General features: G+C 41.4%; 2 protein-coding genes across 4 annotated transcripts; both read left to right on the plus strand.

The window, feature by feature from the left end:
- Nucleotides 1–12: 12 nt before the first annotated feature.
- malt1 (MALT paracaspase 1) lies at nt 13–9,077 on the plus strand. Of its 3 annotated transcripts, none has more exons than XM_035641164.2 (17): nt 13–272; nt 1,055–1,221; nt 2,041–2,162; nt 3,046–3,193; nt 3,329–3,513; nt 3,671–3,767; nt 3,859–3,906; nt 4,495–4,518; nt 4,616–4,660; nt 5,473–5,676; nt 5,974–6,151; nt 6,265–6,336; nt 6,439–6,566; nt 7,233–7,382; nt 7,813–7,970; nt 8,167–8,292; nt 8,382–9,077. In XM_035641164.2, exons 1-17 carry the CDS (start codon nt 124–126, stop codon nt 8,841–8,843), a joined length of 2,463 nt encoding a protein of 820 aa, XP_035497057.1. In that variant the 5' UTR covers nt 13–123; the 3' UTR covers nt 8,844–9,077. The 3 variants fall into 3 exon arrangements, with proteins under 3 accessions (XP_035497057.1, XP_035497058.1, XP_035497059.1); XM_035641165.2 differs by having other exon boundaries at nt 3,335–3,513; XM_035641166.2 differs by lacking the exon at nt 3,859–3,906.
- Nucleotides 9,078–9,845: 768 nt separating this feature from the next.
- Nucleotides 9,846–15,652, plus strand: emb (embigin). Its single transcript, XM_035639518.2, has 11 exons — nt 9,846–9,864; nt 10,004–10,075; nt 11,323–11,583; nt 12,015–12,095; nt 12,292–12,475; nt 12,914–12,996; nt 13,476–13,612; nt 13,837–13,998; nt 14,244–14,361; nt 14,459–14,492; nt 15,005–15,652. Exons 1-11 carry the CDS (start codon nt 9,846–9,848, stop codon nt 15,063–15,065), a joined length of 1,212 nt encoding a protein of 403 aa, XP_035495411.2. The 3' UTR covers nt 15,066–15,652.
- The last annotated feature ends 217 nt before the right edge of the window (nt 15,653–15,869 follow it).

Consider the following 15,869-nt stretch of genomic DNA (forward strand, 5'->3'; position numbering starts at 1 on the left):
CGTGTCTGTGTCGCCGCTGCGATTCTTTCCAGGAAGTAGAATTGTTGCCAAGTGTAACGCGAGCGTCTCCGCACTGATTTGGCAGAACGCGTCGATGGTAAACCTCTGTCCTCGTCGGCTGCCATGTCGGATTCCGTGGACAGGTCCACGAAGATTAGCCTGTTGAAGGAGCCGGTGGTGAAGCGCGTGTGCGACGCGTTGGACAAGTCCAGCGACAGAGGATGGCGGCGGCTCGGGGAGATCGTCGGCGGCGAGAGGCGGCTGCGCGTCAGGTGCGTCCCGACACCGTGACCAGGATGTCGCTGTTGAACCCATCACCAGGTGGACGAAGACAAACGTTTCAAAATCAGAAATAGATAGCAGTACTGGAAACAAACCTATCCACAGAGGCTCCGAAATACATATAACTATATAAGGAAATGAAACCAGGGCTGCAACTAACTCATTGTGTGCATGACGAATGGATGTGCTCCTTAATCGTTTTGTCTTTAACATGTCGAATACAAAAATTGAGACAAATAGTGTGTTTCCAAATGTTTTTGTTTTGTTTTTGTTAGAAATCCAAAGTTATTCAGTCCGCCGCCCTGTTTGACATAGACAAGCTTTGGGTTTTCACACGTGAGAGGCTGCAACCTCTAAAGAAATGTGTTATTCAGTGATCGATTGATTTTCAAATTGAAATCAAAATGCTGCAGCTCCGAAGTGAAAGCCGAGTTTTGTCCTGTGATAAAAAAAATGCAGCTTATATGGTTGATTTCATTATAGGCGGAAAAATCAAAGACCCAATCTGTAGTTGCTGGTTTTTTTTTACTCTTTGACTCATATTATTGGTTTATTTAAATGTTTAAATCTATTTCTGTTTTAAGAAATTTACTTTTACTGGCCTAATTACAGGCTTTTAAAACAGTCTTTGATGATTTCTCCTCATAAAATTACTGTATGCTTGGTGTGTACATGTTGCCTGTGTATGATTGATAACTGTATGTTCATGCTTGTTATTGGGCTGTATGGCTGTATCAAAAATTCCTTCTGTACACTTGTTCTTGTCCTCCAGTTCAAACGACATGGAGATGTGCTCTCTGAAGGTGTTGGAGCTGGAGGGCAGCCCGAGCCGCATGCTGCTGAGGCTGATGGGAGAGCGAGGCTGCACCACGGGCCACCTGATGGACTACCTCGTAACCCTCGGCAACACGGAGGCCGTGCAATGCCTGAAGACATCAGGTACAGTAGAACAAGCCCCCCAAAGCCTTATTAGCTATAAGTACGTTTATGTTTGTTCTCTGTATTTAATTTTTAGTTCAAAAGAGAATTTATGACTTAGTTCGAGTGGCAACTGAAATACAATGTATTGTACTGAAATAAATTCCAGTTTTATCCAGCTCTTACGTCAGATTGATTCATCCGGTTGATCCCTTAAGGCCGAATGTTGCGATCTGAATTTCTGATATTCACTCTTAGTGTCTATATTTGAAAAGTTGAAGTGTGTGCAGCAACTTGTATTTCACTTTAATATTTGCAATGTCATTTGGGATCCCTAAAATATATATTTTTGAAATTCCACAAGATTAAGTCAAATATTTCAATGCAATAAATTTGGTGCTATTGTAATTTCAATACTAAGCACTCAGAAGTGATTAGATTTCAGAATTAGTTTTTCAGTTGCTGATATAATTTAAATTCTGAAAGCAGTGATTTGCTTTCAGAAGTTCACTGTCCGTGCTCATCGGGGGTCAAACAGTTGACGGTAGGAAACACTGATCAGCCACAACATTAAAACGTTATGAGTTTTAATGTTGAGAGTTGTAGGTTTAGGTTTTAACTCCAGAATTGTATTCATGTTTGGGTCGTAAGGGTATTATTGCTTTTTAACACCTTTGGGAAACTAAAACAGCTTTTGATTTAAATTTGTTCTAAATAAAGGTCAGCGTCACAAAGAAGCGGCCTACCTTTGCTACTCTGTGTATATTCCCCGCCTAAAATCCGTGTGACAGTGTAAGACAACATGTGAAATCACAGTGAAAGTCTCTCCCTAATGTTCAGCCTTGCAGATTCTCATTCAGCCCCAGTCACTGGCTCTTATATCTGGGCACAATCTGCGGCTGAGCTGCCACGCTGTGGGCAAGTCTCCAGTACAGTACCAGTGGTTCAAGAGACACGAAGAGGTGAGCTACACATGCACGCACACACACACACACACACACACATTTTTTTCAAGTTGTATGTGTTTAGACCTGTTGTTTATACTGAGTTTATGCAAAATTTTTGCATCATCCCGCCCTTTACCTTAGTTCTTTCATGTTTTGTACAATTTATCACTGTACATCAGTATGCCTGATATGTGTTCACTAAAAATAGTATCTCCTGGCACAGTAGTTGGAAGGAAATTTACAGGAAAAGTATGCGTCACAAACCGCTGTCAAAATTAACAGGTTCAGGCTTGTAATCTTCTTGCCGGTACAGAATTTCTCCATCTTCCAAGCGATGATTCCTTGTTGTGTCTTCAATATGGCAATATGATGAACATTATAGTCAGTTTCTGTGTTTCCCCGGCATGGTTTTACTAATTGAAAACCTCTCCCCTTGGAGATTTGCATTCCCAAGATAGAGAAACATGTCGATAAAAATCTATAGCGGTATAATCTTTTAGCAGGTTATAATTTGACAATAATTATAATTTGGACAAAAACTGACTCTCATCCGTCTGCTCTTCCTGCAGTGAAAGGGACAGATGTCTAAAAAGGCTCTTTACCTTCAGACAATCACAAAACTACTTGAATTTGGATTTTCGTATTTGCTGCATTCACTGCAGTTTTACTGCAGATTTACTGCATTGCATATATTTGAATTTGAGCATTGCACAGTAGAATAAACACATGGATTGCTTGCCTCTAAAATGAAAACCACTGAAACGGCATTTTGTCGATAAAACCTAAAACCCTACAATGCATCGTGTGTTTAACAAGATACACTGAAGATAAGAAAACGAGGATTCAGGAGATGAAATTTGCATATTGGTTAATATGATTCACATTTTCCCAACCTCAGGTGCCAAACTGCTCTTCTCCCGATCTGGTGATAAGTCCTGTCCACCTGAAGGACGCTGGCTTTTACATCTGCAGGGTCAACTGTGGAGATACGTTTGAGTTCAGCAAGTGGGCTCAGGTGGACGTCCTGAATGTCACCAGGTCTTACGGTAAGATACTGCAGCAGTTAAAGTCTCACTTTTGCAACAGCTAATTCCTGCTTTGTGTGCTGTGTTTTAAAATCCAGCAGAAATCTTTTAACTGGATGTACCAGGTGATACACTGATGATGTTTCCTCTCGCCAGCACCAGGCCAGAGTTACCATTCCTTAGAGGGTCGGCTGAAGTTGGCGATCCAGCCTCAGTCCCAGCAGCTACATGTAGGAGAAGCCCTTCAGCTGGAGTGTGGAGCCGTGGGACGGCCCATCCCTCGATACCAGTGGCACAGAAATGGAGTCCCGATCCTCAACGGCACAAAGAGGAAACTCATGGTGAGAGTTACTCTGACAAAAAAACCTTTCTTGTTTGGAAACTATTTTTTGTAATAGGTGTTAATGACATTAACCAATGTCTATTTTGTCACGAGACATTACAGTTTACTGTTGACTTAAGTTTTGGTGGCTGCCAATTGTTCACTGTGCATTTCAGATTCCTCACGTGATGCTGGATCACCACGGCAGGTATCGCTGTGAGATCAGCAGCAGCTCTGAGAGAATGTGGACTAATGAAGTTGACGTTGTCATAGGTATGTCACACACACCCTTTTTTTCTTTGTAACTACATCCGTACTATTGTAACTCAATAAATTGATTATTTGCTCTGTTCCTGACTGAAAGCACCAAGGATATCAGTCCAGATTACAGGGGCAACGGAGTGCTCTGAAGGTAGAGTTGAAAGGTCTCGGGGTTCCTGGTGTAGGGTAACAGTTAGCAGGCATTAGCTGCATGAAATGTTAATCATAACTTTTATATAGACACTAACAAGCAAAAAAGTTCACAGGGTTTGATCTCCAGGTTTCATCACATGCATGATTTCTCATTTGATTAGTGTCTTTTTCAATCAATGGTGCATTAAATGATGCCACTGTTCTGTATTTGTTACTTTTTGTCAAAAAAACTCATGAAAAGACAAAAAACAACAGCTGACAAATTCCTTTATTATTATTATATAGTTCCAATTATACACAGCGACTGTAGTTAATTTTAATTGACCCTACACATACTATCCGGGTACTGCTGTAAAAGCTCACTGGATCACACACTACAGTGCCCCCGCAGATTTAGGAAATTACTGGTCCTTTTTCAAAAATGAAACCACGTTGGCTTTTCATGGGATCAATTGACAATAAGGAAAACATTTAAAAAAACAAAACACCTGTCTTATTCTCTATATTTAATTTGGAGTGAGGCTTTTTTTTTCTAAATCTGTTCATCTGAAGTGATAGTGATGTATTTTATATTTTTGATTCCCAGATGATTTCTATGCCATCGGAGGAGGTGAGTGTAATTGTAGTAATTACACATATTTCTTTGAACACATATTTTATTTACACCTGCACTAACTATGTGATCCTCTGCTGTGTGTTTACTTCAGGTTGTAGTGAATTATTCCTGAATAGTGTTCCAGAACAACTTTATGGTAAGTGTCTTACTACACACTCCTTAAAATATGTGTTGGTGAATTATTAAAAATATGATCACATTGTTCTTGTTTTTATGTTTTTTTTTCTTCTACTTATTGTGTAATGCAATGTCCACTCTGTGGATCTTTGTCCTTGTCACCAAAATAAAGATATGAAGCTTCTTGCAACATGTAATTTCAGCTGCTACACAGCTGGAAAAGAAACAACAACACCAGAGAATATTGGCAGGAAAAATACCATAGAGTTTAATAAAAATAAAAAAACTCTCTGAGAGAGTGTCTTTAGAAAAGGAAAATTAAAAGCACTATGACAAATGTCATTGTATTCGGTATTTGCGTGCATTACTTTGTAAATATGATTTTTAGCACTCTGAATTTGTGCTATTAGCAAGAAAGTGAGATCAGTTTTCTACAGAATTTCTTCCTCGCTGTAACGTATCAAAATATCAAATGTCATAAAAGTAAACTACAGAGTCAAAGCAATACAAAAAAAACACAACAAAAGACAAAAAATGCTCCTGTATCTGCAATTCAGACAGTGAACTGGCTTCTGCAGGTCTTTGAAACTGATACTACTAATACTCATATTATGTTAGAGAAAGAATTTCCACTATATTTGGGGATCATTGTGTTAAAGCCAGAATAATATTTAAGGACACTTGCGTTTTTGACCATTTTCACAGTAAACACTGCCCTCTTGAGACTTATGGGTTAGTTCACATTGAGATGTTTTCACTGTCGCATATTATCGCATATGAGTTGTTACCTCTCCCATAGTTTAACAATGTTTTTTTTTTTCTCCCGCCCAGCGACTGACAAAGTGGCCCTGCTGATCGGCAACTTGTCCTACCGGAACCACCCGCAGCTCAAAGCTCCCATGGTGGACGTGTACGACCTCACCAACCTCCTGCGGCAGCTAAACTTCAAGGTGGTTTCACTGCTGGACCTCACAGAGTCGGAGATGAGAAACGCCGTTGACGAGTTCCTGTTGCTGCTTCACAAGGGAGTCTATGGTACGTTGGGATTTTTTACGTTTCTTCTGGATGGTTCTAGATGTGGTCGCATATCCAGAAACATTCCCCACCCAGCACATGTTGGTGATAGACTAACAGTTGATAACAAATCGACCCAGATGAAAGGAGTAAAATAAAAGCTATAAGTATTTCCCGTCACAGAACTGCGCCATATATTGTTTGGTATTTAATAGATTCATGTAAAACCCTTTCCTCTTTCCATGACTCTTTTGTGTATCCAGAATTTGCTCTTCCATAGCTACGCTACTGGACTGAAATGAACAAATCCCTCTTTAGGTCTGCTGTACTACGCCGGTCATGGATATGAGAACTACGGCAACAGTTTCATGGTGCCGGTAGACGCGCCAAACCCATACCGGTCAGCCAACTGCTTATGTGTGCAGAGCATCCTCAAACTGATGCAGGAGAAGGAAACGGACCTCAATGTTTTTCTGCTGGACATGTGCAGGAAGAGGTGAGTGCTATAAATGAATCAATGAATTAATAGATTAGCCATCACAGAGATGTTAGAGATTCAGCATCTTTGTTTGGATTTCAGAGGGTTCATAATATTTATTCATTTTCCAGGAATTTTCATGACGACAGCACTCCAAACGTTGTCCTGAGGGTTACGGCCAACATTGTCTTTGGATACGCTACGCAAGTTTGAAACTTGACTTTTCATTTAAAACGAAAATTCATACACTTTTTCTTTAAAAAAATATATATAAAATGTAATATATTTTTCACTTTGGGGCACAGGTGCCAAGATGCCGAGGCCTTTGAGCTGAGCTCTAGCGGCTTCACCAATGGGGTGTTTGTCAAGTTTTTGAAGAAGCGACTGCTCGACAACGAGAAGATCACCGTGGTGCTGGACCGAGTCGCTGAGGGTGAGAGGAACAGAAACTCATCATATAGTGTCATGATCATATGAAGCACAGCATGATGTACGGATATAAATAATGTGAATAAATAAAATCTGAAATAAACATCCATATTGCAGATTATTTACAGTAAGAGCTATTAAAATGCACCTTAGGCAGCACTTACATCTCAAAATGAGTTTGATTTGTGACTGAGTTGACTTTGAAGAATTATGATTAGAAGACTATTTGTTGTGTTTGATTGTGAAATTATTATTATAATTACAATTACTGTCTATCCCACAGGATATGTTTCAGTTTATTTTTTAGTAAAATAGTAAAAAAGTAAATGCTTTGTATTATTGATGTCAAATTTGTATCAACTTGTTTGTGGGCTAATAGAGTTTCCTTTTAAATTCAGGGTTGATGAAGAACATTAAAGTCCTGTCCGTCTATTAATTGAAATGAAATAACAGATATGATAAATAAGGGATATGTCTTATAAATGAATACAGGAAGGGTAAATCAAACGCTTCTCCCAGTGCTCCCCGCCTCCCCCGCACTGTTGCAGATGCTTTTGTTTTGACCCAGGCCCAAGTCATGTATTCGATTTTTTGGGATATTTCTTTAGATGTTAAGTCACTTGCTTTTGTTGAGACACCTACATGTGATTATTAATTTTTCCCCGCTCAGACATGGGTCAGTTTGACGCCACGAAGGGGAAACAGGCTCTGGAGATCCGCAGCAGCCTGTCAGAGAGGAGAGCATTGACTGATCCCATTCAGCCCTGCGACAGCGCTGATCTTGCTCATGCTGACAGCCGACAGTGGGCAAAGGCTCACGGTGAGTTTAAAACACAAACTCTCTTCCTTTTTTTGAAAAATATTTGTTTATAATTCATTATCACAGCACTATGAGGCCTCTATTATCTTACTGAGGCTCATTCAAATGTTGACTCTGGTTAATGTTGACCAAGCACACAATGCGCCCTCAGATTACACACTTTTGCACACAAAGGCAATTGTGAACATCCACACACAACATTATCAGCTGACAAATCTTTGCTTATGTAAAACAGAAGCCAATAGGACATTTTTGTGATTTACTCCAAACTGGTGTGTGGAAGTATCACAAATAAAAAAATTTCAGAATTGAAACTTCTTGAGTCTAGCACTGGTTGTTAAATAAATGGGCTTTTAAAAAAAATAACGCTTCATGTACATCTGAAATCCATCAAAATGTGCAGTTTCATTTTTGTTTCTCTCTCTTTCAGAGCTCCCAGAGAGTATGAGTCTTGACTTTGACTGCGGGGCTCAGATCAAGTTGGGCTTCGCTGCAGAGTTCTCCAACGTGCTCGTCATTTACACTCACATCGTGAAGAAACCCGAGGACATGTCTTTCTGCCAAGCTCACGTCACAGACTTCTCACAGGTCAGTGTGTCTTCACGAACACTGCTCATCAACACCTTAAAGTAGACCTTGGTATGATTCAGATTTTATTTAAGGTGTTTTTTTAAAAATAGAGGTACCTTTGTTTTATTTATGTAAATGCAACTTATTTTGAGTGGTTGTGTGGATATGTTTGTGCATATTGTCCACCACTGCCTGCTTCCTTTCCTGCCTGCAGGAACTTGATGTGGATCCGAAAGAGATGAACAGAGAGACTCCAGAGGAGACGGGGATCTACCTCTTGTCCAGCAGCCTGCCGCAGCACTGTCTCTACACCAGACTCAGCTCACTGCAGAAGCTCCGGGTAAAAAAGTCAACCCAACAAAACTACCACGGGGATCCCATTATTTTTAATTAATGCTACTATTTCTCCTGTGACCTTACATGCAACAGGAGGAGTTGGTGTTCACAGTGTGCCTTCAGGTCACCTTCCCAGCCATGGACGACGATCCCGTCCACTGGACCAAAAGCATCAACATTGGAAAGCCGCTGATCGCCCGACTGGACCTGCATCGGGCAATGCGGAGGAACAGCTGCCTGCAGACCTGCCTGATGCCACACAGCCCGTCCCACAGCCCCTGTCACAGCCCCAGGCCTGAACACTGCCTCCATCTCCATCACGGGCTGTACCAGGCCCAGGACCACAGCCGCCTGTCCCCGCTGCACCACGCGTACGAGCATCCTCAGGGTGCAGTGGGAGGCTCTGGAGACTCCTACTATGAAAATCTAAGCCGATGTCACACAGCGTCACTTTCGAGCTCGCCAGGCAGGCCCAGCATCCCCATAGAGGCCAGTGACGACATAAACGAGCTGCAGACCGTGTTCATCAACAGTCTGCAGCTTCAGCAGCCGTGATGCGGCTTCTCTATATCAATAATATTTCTCAGAAGAAAGGCTATACGTCTTAAATGTTGTATCTGGAAAACTGCTGCTATCTCTCTTACATGTTGTCAAAATATTTTTTAGAAAGTTTTATTCTTATAGCATTATGTATACCAACAAGCTGTGTACTGGCATTATTCTTAAGATTTAAATTTTGCAAATACATTTTTAGAGAAATAAAAAAGTGCACTTAAGCAAACTGACAAATGGTTTTTGCTTCGGTTGTAGTTTTGTATAGTTGTGAATTCACCAACGTTTTTCTGACTTTTGCCAAACGGAAAAGCTATGATACTAGATGGTGTCAAGATGAAACGTGTCACGGTCCATGTGTAACAATATCAAGAAGAGTTGTTTTAACATAGTGCTTCAATTGATGCTCTGGCGAAGTTTAATGGAAACTATATGAGCCAAGGGGCATTGACAAGGAGAAGGGCAGAGGTAAGGCAGTCTGCTTACCAGGCCTCCCTTTAATTCAACAGGAGCATTGTGAAGAAACCATTCTGAAAGAGAATCTACACTTGGTGGAGGAAACTGAGGCAGCGAGGGCTCCCTCTGCTGTACAATTAAAATAACTTGAAGCCATCAGACATTTTATTGAGTAAGGAAAAGCATCACCTCGCAAATAATATTACCACCAAGTTTGGTGTAAATCCATCCTTGTGTTTTTCAGTTATTTTGAACAGTATAGTACAGTACACACACACACACACACGGGTGAAAACAATACCCTACCCAGGCAATGCCGGCGTGCAGGATAATAAATATGATATGTTTTACGTAACATTGACTTGAGAACTAAATTAAGAAGTATAAAGTTGTATAGAATGAAAAGAGTACCTTACTGAAGTACAGTATTTGAGTAAATGTACTGATAATGTACAATATTAAGTGTATTATTAAGATTTTCCACCCACTAACAATATTTCCGTAAAGCTATTCATCTGATTATTTTAGATGAATATTCCCTCTCTCAGGATGGCAGGAGCACACTCCGGTACTCTTCTCCCTCCCGTCTGCACCTGCCTGCAGTCAACATGTTATCAGTTCCTCTCTTGTCCTTCTTTAGCCCTGGAATGTATATGTCTGTCTGCTTTTCACTCAACCCTGAAACTTTCCAAAACACTTTCCTGCAGGGATTCAGGGCACAGTTCACTCTGCTGTCCTCCGCAAGTTCGTGTTGATGCTACTTTTGCACTGGCCTGACGGTGAGAGGCCACAGACGGTGGGCTGACTCTTGTTTCACACTATCGCTGTAGTTGGAGATCCCTGAACGTACAGTAAGACAAGCCAGACTTTAAATCACTGCTAATTGTCAGTTAAAACAAAGTCCCTTCAAGAATTCCACAGTCCTATACTGTATATGTCCTTATGCGAGACACTGTAAGTCCTGCACCGGGATGACCCACACAGGACAGACATAGAGAGCCAGACCTTGCAGAGTATGAGGTGGATTCTAGATTATTTGTTAGAGGAACTGTTTATTAAGAAACAGTGGAGGACGAAGAGAGGAAAAGGAAATTCTCAAATAACCGTAAAGACAGAAATTCATTAAGAACCAAAATGTAGAACTAATGGAGATTGTGCTCCTTAAAACAATGTCACATGGTCAGACGAAGACAAATTCAAATAACCTCGATGTAGTGACAGTTGTTTGCTTGTATGCGTGTCAGTGGTACATTTAACCTACATGTGGGTTTTTAACTCGGTGTTATTGTAAATAGTGGTAATGGGGGTTGTTTTCTAGGGGTGGAAAGAAAAGGCTGAATATCCCCCCTCGAGGAGAAGCACTCGCTCAACTGAGTTACTCAAGTAGATGTGAAATCACGTCTGTTGAAATCGAACGTGAAATCGTAATCTTTGTTTTCGGACTGTCAATCTGTCTGCTTTGTCCATTTGGTCGGGATGGAGAGAGAAGGGACCGCTTGAGAGGGTGTCTTTACTTGGACTGATTCGATGTCGGTGATCCAAGGTCGAGGGCACATGATTCAGGCATTCGCACACTGTTTAGTTGTCACATTTTCTTTTTTCAAATTGCCATGTGAAGGCACACAACAGCGAGGCAGCAATTCTCGTTTTTCTGTTAGTAGATGACTTCATTTAAAATCTATCCAAATTAGAATTTCTGGGTTCAAGCAATAAGCAAAAAAAAAGAAAAAGAAAAAATGACAACCACAGTTCCCACTTTTGGTTGTTTTCATGTGGGCAGGCGGATCGTGTGACCTTCGGCTGCCTGCTCCCTCTCCTGTAACAGGATATGGCACCTTGCAGAAAGCTCCACAGTCCGTGGCAACATAACACTACTCTGGCTGGTGTGAGTGCTGTTTCTCTTGTCACACAGAGGAGCAACCGTCTTTTTTTTTGGCAAGGAGTCTTTATTTTGGCACGTTCTGTTGCAGTAACCTGCAGTAGAGGAACTCGCGCTACATCAAGAAATATACACCCTGTGTCTCAGTGAATAATGGATGGAGGCAGCCAAACACAACACAGGCTGCGTCACTTGTGCAGCTGAGGGGAGGGGAGGGGAGGGGGGGTGGGGGGGGGGAGTGGTTAGACGATGCAGTGGACAGAGACAGAGACAGACAGAGAGAGAGAGACGGTGAGAGAGGTGCTCGCAGAGACGGCAGAGGGAATATAATCATGTCAGCCTCATGGAAGCAGCTCCCGTTTCAGATCTTCCTGCTGCTCGTCTCCTGCTGCAGACACACCAACACAAGTAAATGTTATTTGGGGTTCATTTTGCCTGTTTCTTGATGTTGTTGTCGTGTTAAAGCTCTGCCTATCTCTTCCTTTCTCCACCCAATGTCCCGTAACCTTGTGGAGAAGGGAGGGGGGGAAAAAAGGTCAAAGGATCTTCGACACCATCACGTACCATCATGATTGGGTTTTGAAAGCTGCCGGGTTGTCAGTTTGCATTTGTCTTTATCTTTTCCTGTCTGTTGCCCCACGAACTCCCCCGAGACGACCTTTGCATCATGATGGGATGCGCAAACTCTCCAGGGACACAAATGAGCAATGACATATTTATGGACTTGCAGCAATTAGGAGGGGGATAGAGAAAACCATCACTCATAAGAAAAATACACCAACAACGTCCAAACAACTTTTGCTTAGGCTACAAGTTTATGTTGTTCTATTTCCTGTCAGAGACCCCGCCGGACCCCACGCCTGCGACACTGGTTCCCACCAGTCCTCTGCCAACAGATGTAAGAAGTGTTGTTCTAAAAGGTAACTCTCTTCTAGCATCCGGCCATCAAGTAAACACTATGTTGTCAGCATCTTGTGACCTTTTCACCCCCAGCTTCATTTTGAGGGTCTTTTTGGGCCATATGATCACACTTCTCAGAATGAACAGATGATTGATCCGATTTTTTGCCTTGTGTCTCGCTGTTTGAAACGCCCCTTCTACAAACTCTGCCCACAGGCGAGAGTCACACCGAGAGAGTTGAGCTGTTGAGTCCCGTCGATCTAGCCCTCGAATGCACCTGGACCGGCGGTCTGAGCAAACCGCCGAACATAACTGGTTTCTGGAGAAAAGATGGGGACGAGATCGAGAACGGACGCCTCGCAGTGCAGTTGGTGGATGAGATGTATCATCTCAAACATGTGTAAGCGCTTCATGGTTTCATTATTTCATCCATTCGTGGTGTGTTTACAGGTACAGCATGAGCCCCAATCCACGGTGTGCCGTGTTGTCTGATGATTCAATTGCATATATGTGTGTACACCCTGATTTACATAAACACATATTCATATATATGAAATGTTATTTCAGGTCCTCACTTTGCCGTGCAGCTTGAGGAATTCAATCTTCACTTCTATGTTTTAAAAAAGTTGGGTTAGTGTTAGATTTGACTTTAAAATCTCTTCAGATTAAATAAAACTTAATTTACGTTGATTGTGTATATTTAGTAGGATGTAGTGTATATGTATATAGTTTACTAAAAGATAATCTGAACACATTTACTTGTGCATCGTGCACTTCAAACAGACGGATGATCCGTATGAAACATTAATCCTTCCGGCTTTCTGTTTTTGCATCACAGGTTCAGGATCGTCAGTGAAGAAAACCTTGGAAGTTACTCGTGCGCGTTCGGAAATGAAGCAAGGGTAGATTTTATTTTGACAGGTACAAATCCTTTCATATTGTGTGTGTGTGTGTGGGGGGGGGGGGGGGGGTTAGACTCGTCTTGGATTGACTCGTGTACACTAATTGCACCAGGAATAACTTCCACAGTACTCCAGTTTAAAAGATAAAACAACATTAATCCTTATCCAACACATAACACCGTGTGGCTCGTCGGTCTTTGAGCCTCAACTGAAATAAGAAATAAAATAAACTGAAATAAGTAAGATGCTTAACTACTGAAGGAGAAACTTAAATATTGCTGCCTTTTACAAACATTGTTCTTAAACTAACCTGAAGTATTAGGTTACAAAAACTGCACTTATTTAAACTATGTGGAAGTGTAACTTGGCTCCCGCTATATGTTTTATACTTATGAATACACCTGCATCACGTTTCACGTACAGGATTGAGAAGGATGGAGCAGATGGAGCATCTTTTGATTTTCCTCATCGTCATCTTTCACTGGTTTTCTCCATCAGCTCCACAGATCGGCGAGGTGCGAGATAAGCCAATGGTCAGCTATGTGGGGGATTCAGTGGTGGTCGCGTGTAAAATGGGGGAGACCAAACCCAAGCCCGTCTCCTGGAACTGGTACAAAGCAAACGGGACAGACAGAGTGAGTGAGCCGTTGGCTGACAGTCTTTGATGCTGTCTCACTGACTTTAAGTGGGGTTAACGTGTTTTCTTCATCATTACCCTGAGACGATGCTCACTGTCTGTGACGGCAACCATCTAATGAATAAAAAAAAAAAAAATGGCACTGAAAAGCACACATGAGCTGACCCACTGGGATCGAAAGGATGGAAAGTAATAAGCACGCGGGACGCTTTTGTCCTACAGGAGCAGATTTCCGTTGCTGCAGAGCCTCGACGGTATGAGTTCAAAAACAAAGAGGCGGCGGCCAAGCTGGTGGTGCACAACCTGACGGAGGCTGACTCTGGCCTGTACTACTGCGAGGCGGTGTACGCCATCGGCACCACGACGAGCCACGTGGAGCTGAGGGTCAGTTGTGGAAAGTTACTCTTAACCTATGATTAAGGGTTGTACCTCAGATTTATCTTATGACCCTTCAGAGGGGCCCGACGCCGAGGTCGGAAACCACAGGACTACACCACCTTAATTATATATAAAGTAGTCAAAAGGATATTTACCTCAACCAGCAATAAAATGCTGCTTACACATTGATGCCTCTCTTGTAATGGAGTTTTTCTTTTTTTAACATTGCTGTACTTGGACCGTTGCTGAAGGTCATCACCCTTTGGGAGCCTCTGAAGCCCTTCGTCGCCATCCTGGTCGAAGTGATTATCCTGGTCGCTGCCATTCTGCTCTTCGAGAGGAGTCAGTCCAAGAAAAAGTGCAAAGGAGGTAATGAATCCCGACAACACACACGGATGCACTTGTTTATGTCAGCATGTACCCTGTATGTTTCATTTTAATTTGAAATGGTCTGCCTTGTTCTCAGGAAACGGGGCAAATGAGGACCAAACAAACACACTGTGAGTATTATGTGACTGGTGCTAATTCTTCTGTGCCACTTTCTGATAAGATACCATTTCTAAAGCTTTATTTGCTGTTATGAATGGAGTAATAAATTGTTCATTATTATTATAGAGTAGTTATGAACCATTAATAAGATCTCTCTCACTCTTACATCAACATTTTACTTTTTGACTGTTTTACTCTAATTTTGCAGCTGTAAATGTTAATAAGCAGTTAATAAATAGGTTTTGGTCCAGCTGTCTTGAAGAAGTTTTCCAGTAGATAAGCCGTCACTGATGAGGTCTCCCTAATGCATTGATTGAAGAGCCAAAGAGAAAGATAATGCAGTGATGTAGGAGAATATTCCCCAATCTTTTTGAGTGTATTGATTATTAATGATCAATTAAAACATGAATTACAGCTTATAAACTGGATAGAAATGGTGCCTCATTAGAGAGCCACTGCTCTATTTTTGTTTGTTGCATATATTTGTGATTTTTCATGACGTAATGCTTGTTGCCTTCATCAGGACTCAGGGAGAAAATAGCACAGCAGAGGAAAGTTCTTCAGCGAGACACCGTAAAGTATGAAGACTCTAAGGGCTGCAGTTGAGCAGATGCTGCTTCTGTTTTATTTTGTTCATTTTCAGATGTGAATGTTAGAGCTTTAAAGCAATATCAAAGAACTGTTTTGTGAAAAATCTAAATATTTTCACCAAGCAAAAATGCAATAAGCCTCACTCTATAATAATACTTTTAATTCATAGTTACTTTTTTGTCAAACTTTCTTTCCCTGGCAGATGTGATTTTTGTTTTCTTATCCACGGCGGCGTTGTGATGGTTGAAAGAGTTTTTAAGCGTTGAACCTGCTGAACAGAAAGTGAGTTCCTTCACTTCCTGTGGCCAAACCGAGATCAATGTCTGTGACTTCACACCTCACTCTGTCAGAGTGAAAATGCATTGGAAGTGCAACCTCAAGTCTAACTTTACATCTGTTACTAACGCAATGTGGTTTCTGAGCTGTGCCTTAAACTCTGAGAAAGAAATGCATATATCTTTCAACTGCTTTGTATTACTTCAATAACATGTATAGCAAGATAAATTGCCATATATGCAGATGTGTCAGTGTATTGTTTTCCTGTTAATAAAGCAGAAGATGGTCTAAGAGAAGATAATAACCTGAATGTCTCACTGAACTGTTGTGTGCGTGTCACAGCTCAGTAGTGAGCAACTGTGCCACATTTTAAAAACTTAAAAAAAGACTTGAAACATAATAATTGAACTTAAGTTCAGTTGACTCGTTTCTGGAGCAGCAGGTAAATGAAAAAATGATTTAAAGTAAGCAGCAGATTTTGACAAGTAGTGTTGAATATCATATTTGATACCTAAAAAAAC

This window comes from Scophthalmus maximus, chromosome 19 (assembly GCF_022379125.1).
Source record: "Scophthalmus maximus strain ysfricsl-2021 chromosome 19, ASM2237912v1, whole genome shotgun sequence".
NCBI classification, from domain to species: Eukaryota; Metazoa; Chordata; class Actinopteri; order Pleuronectiformes; family Scophthalmidae; genus Scophthalmus; species Scophthalmus maximus.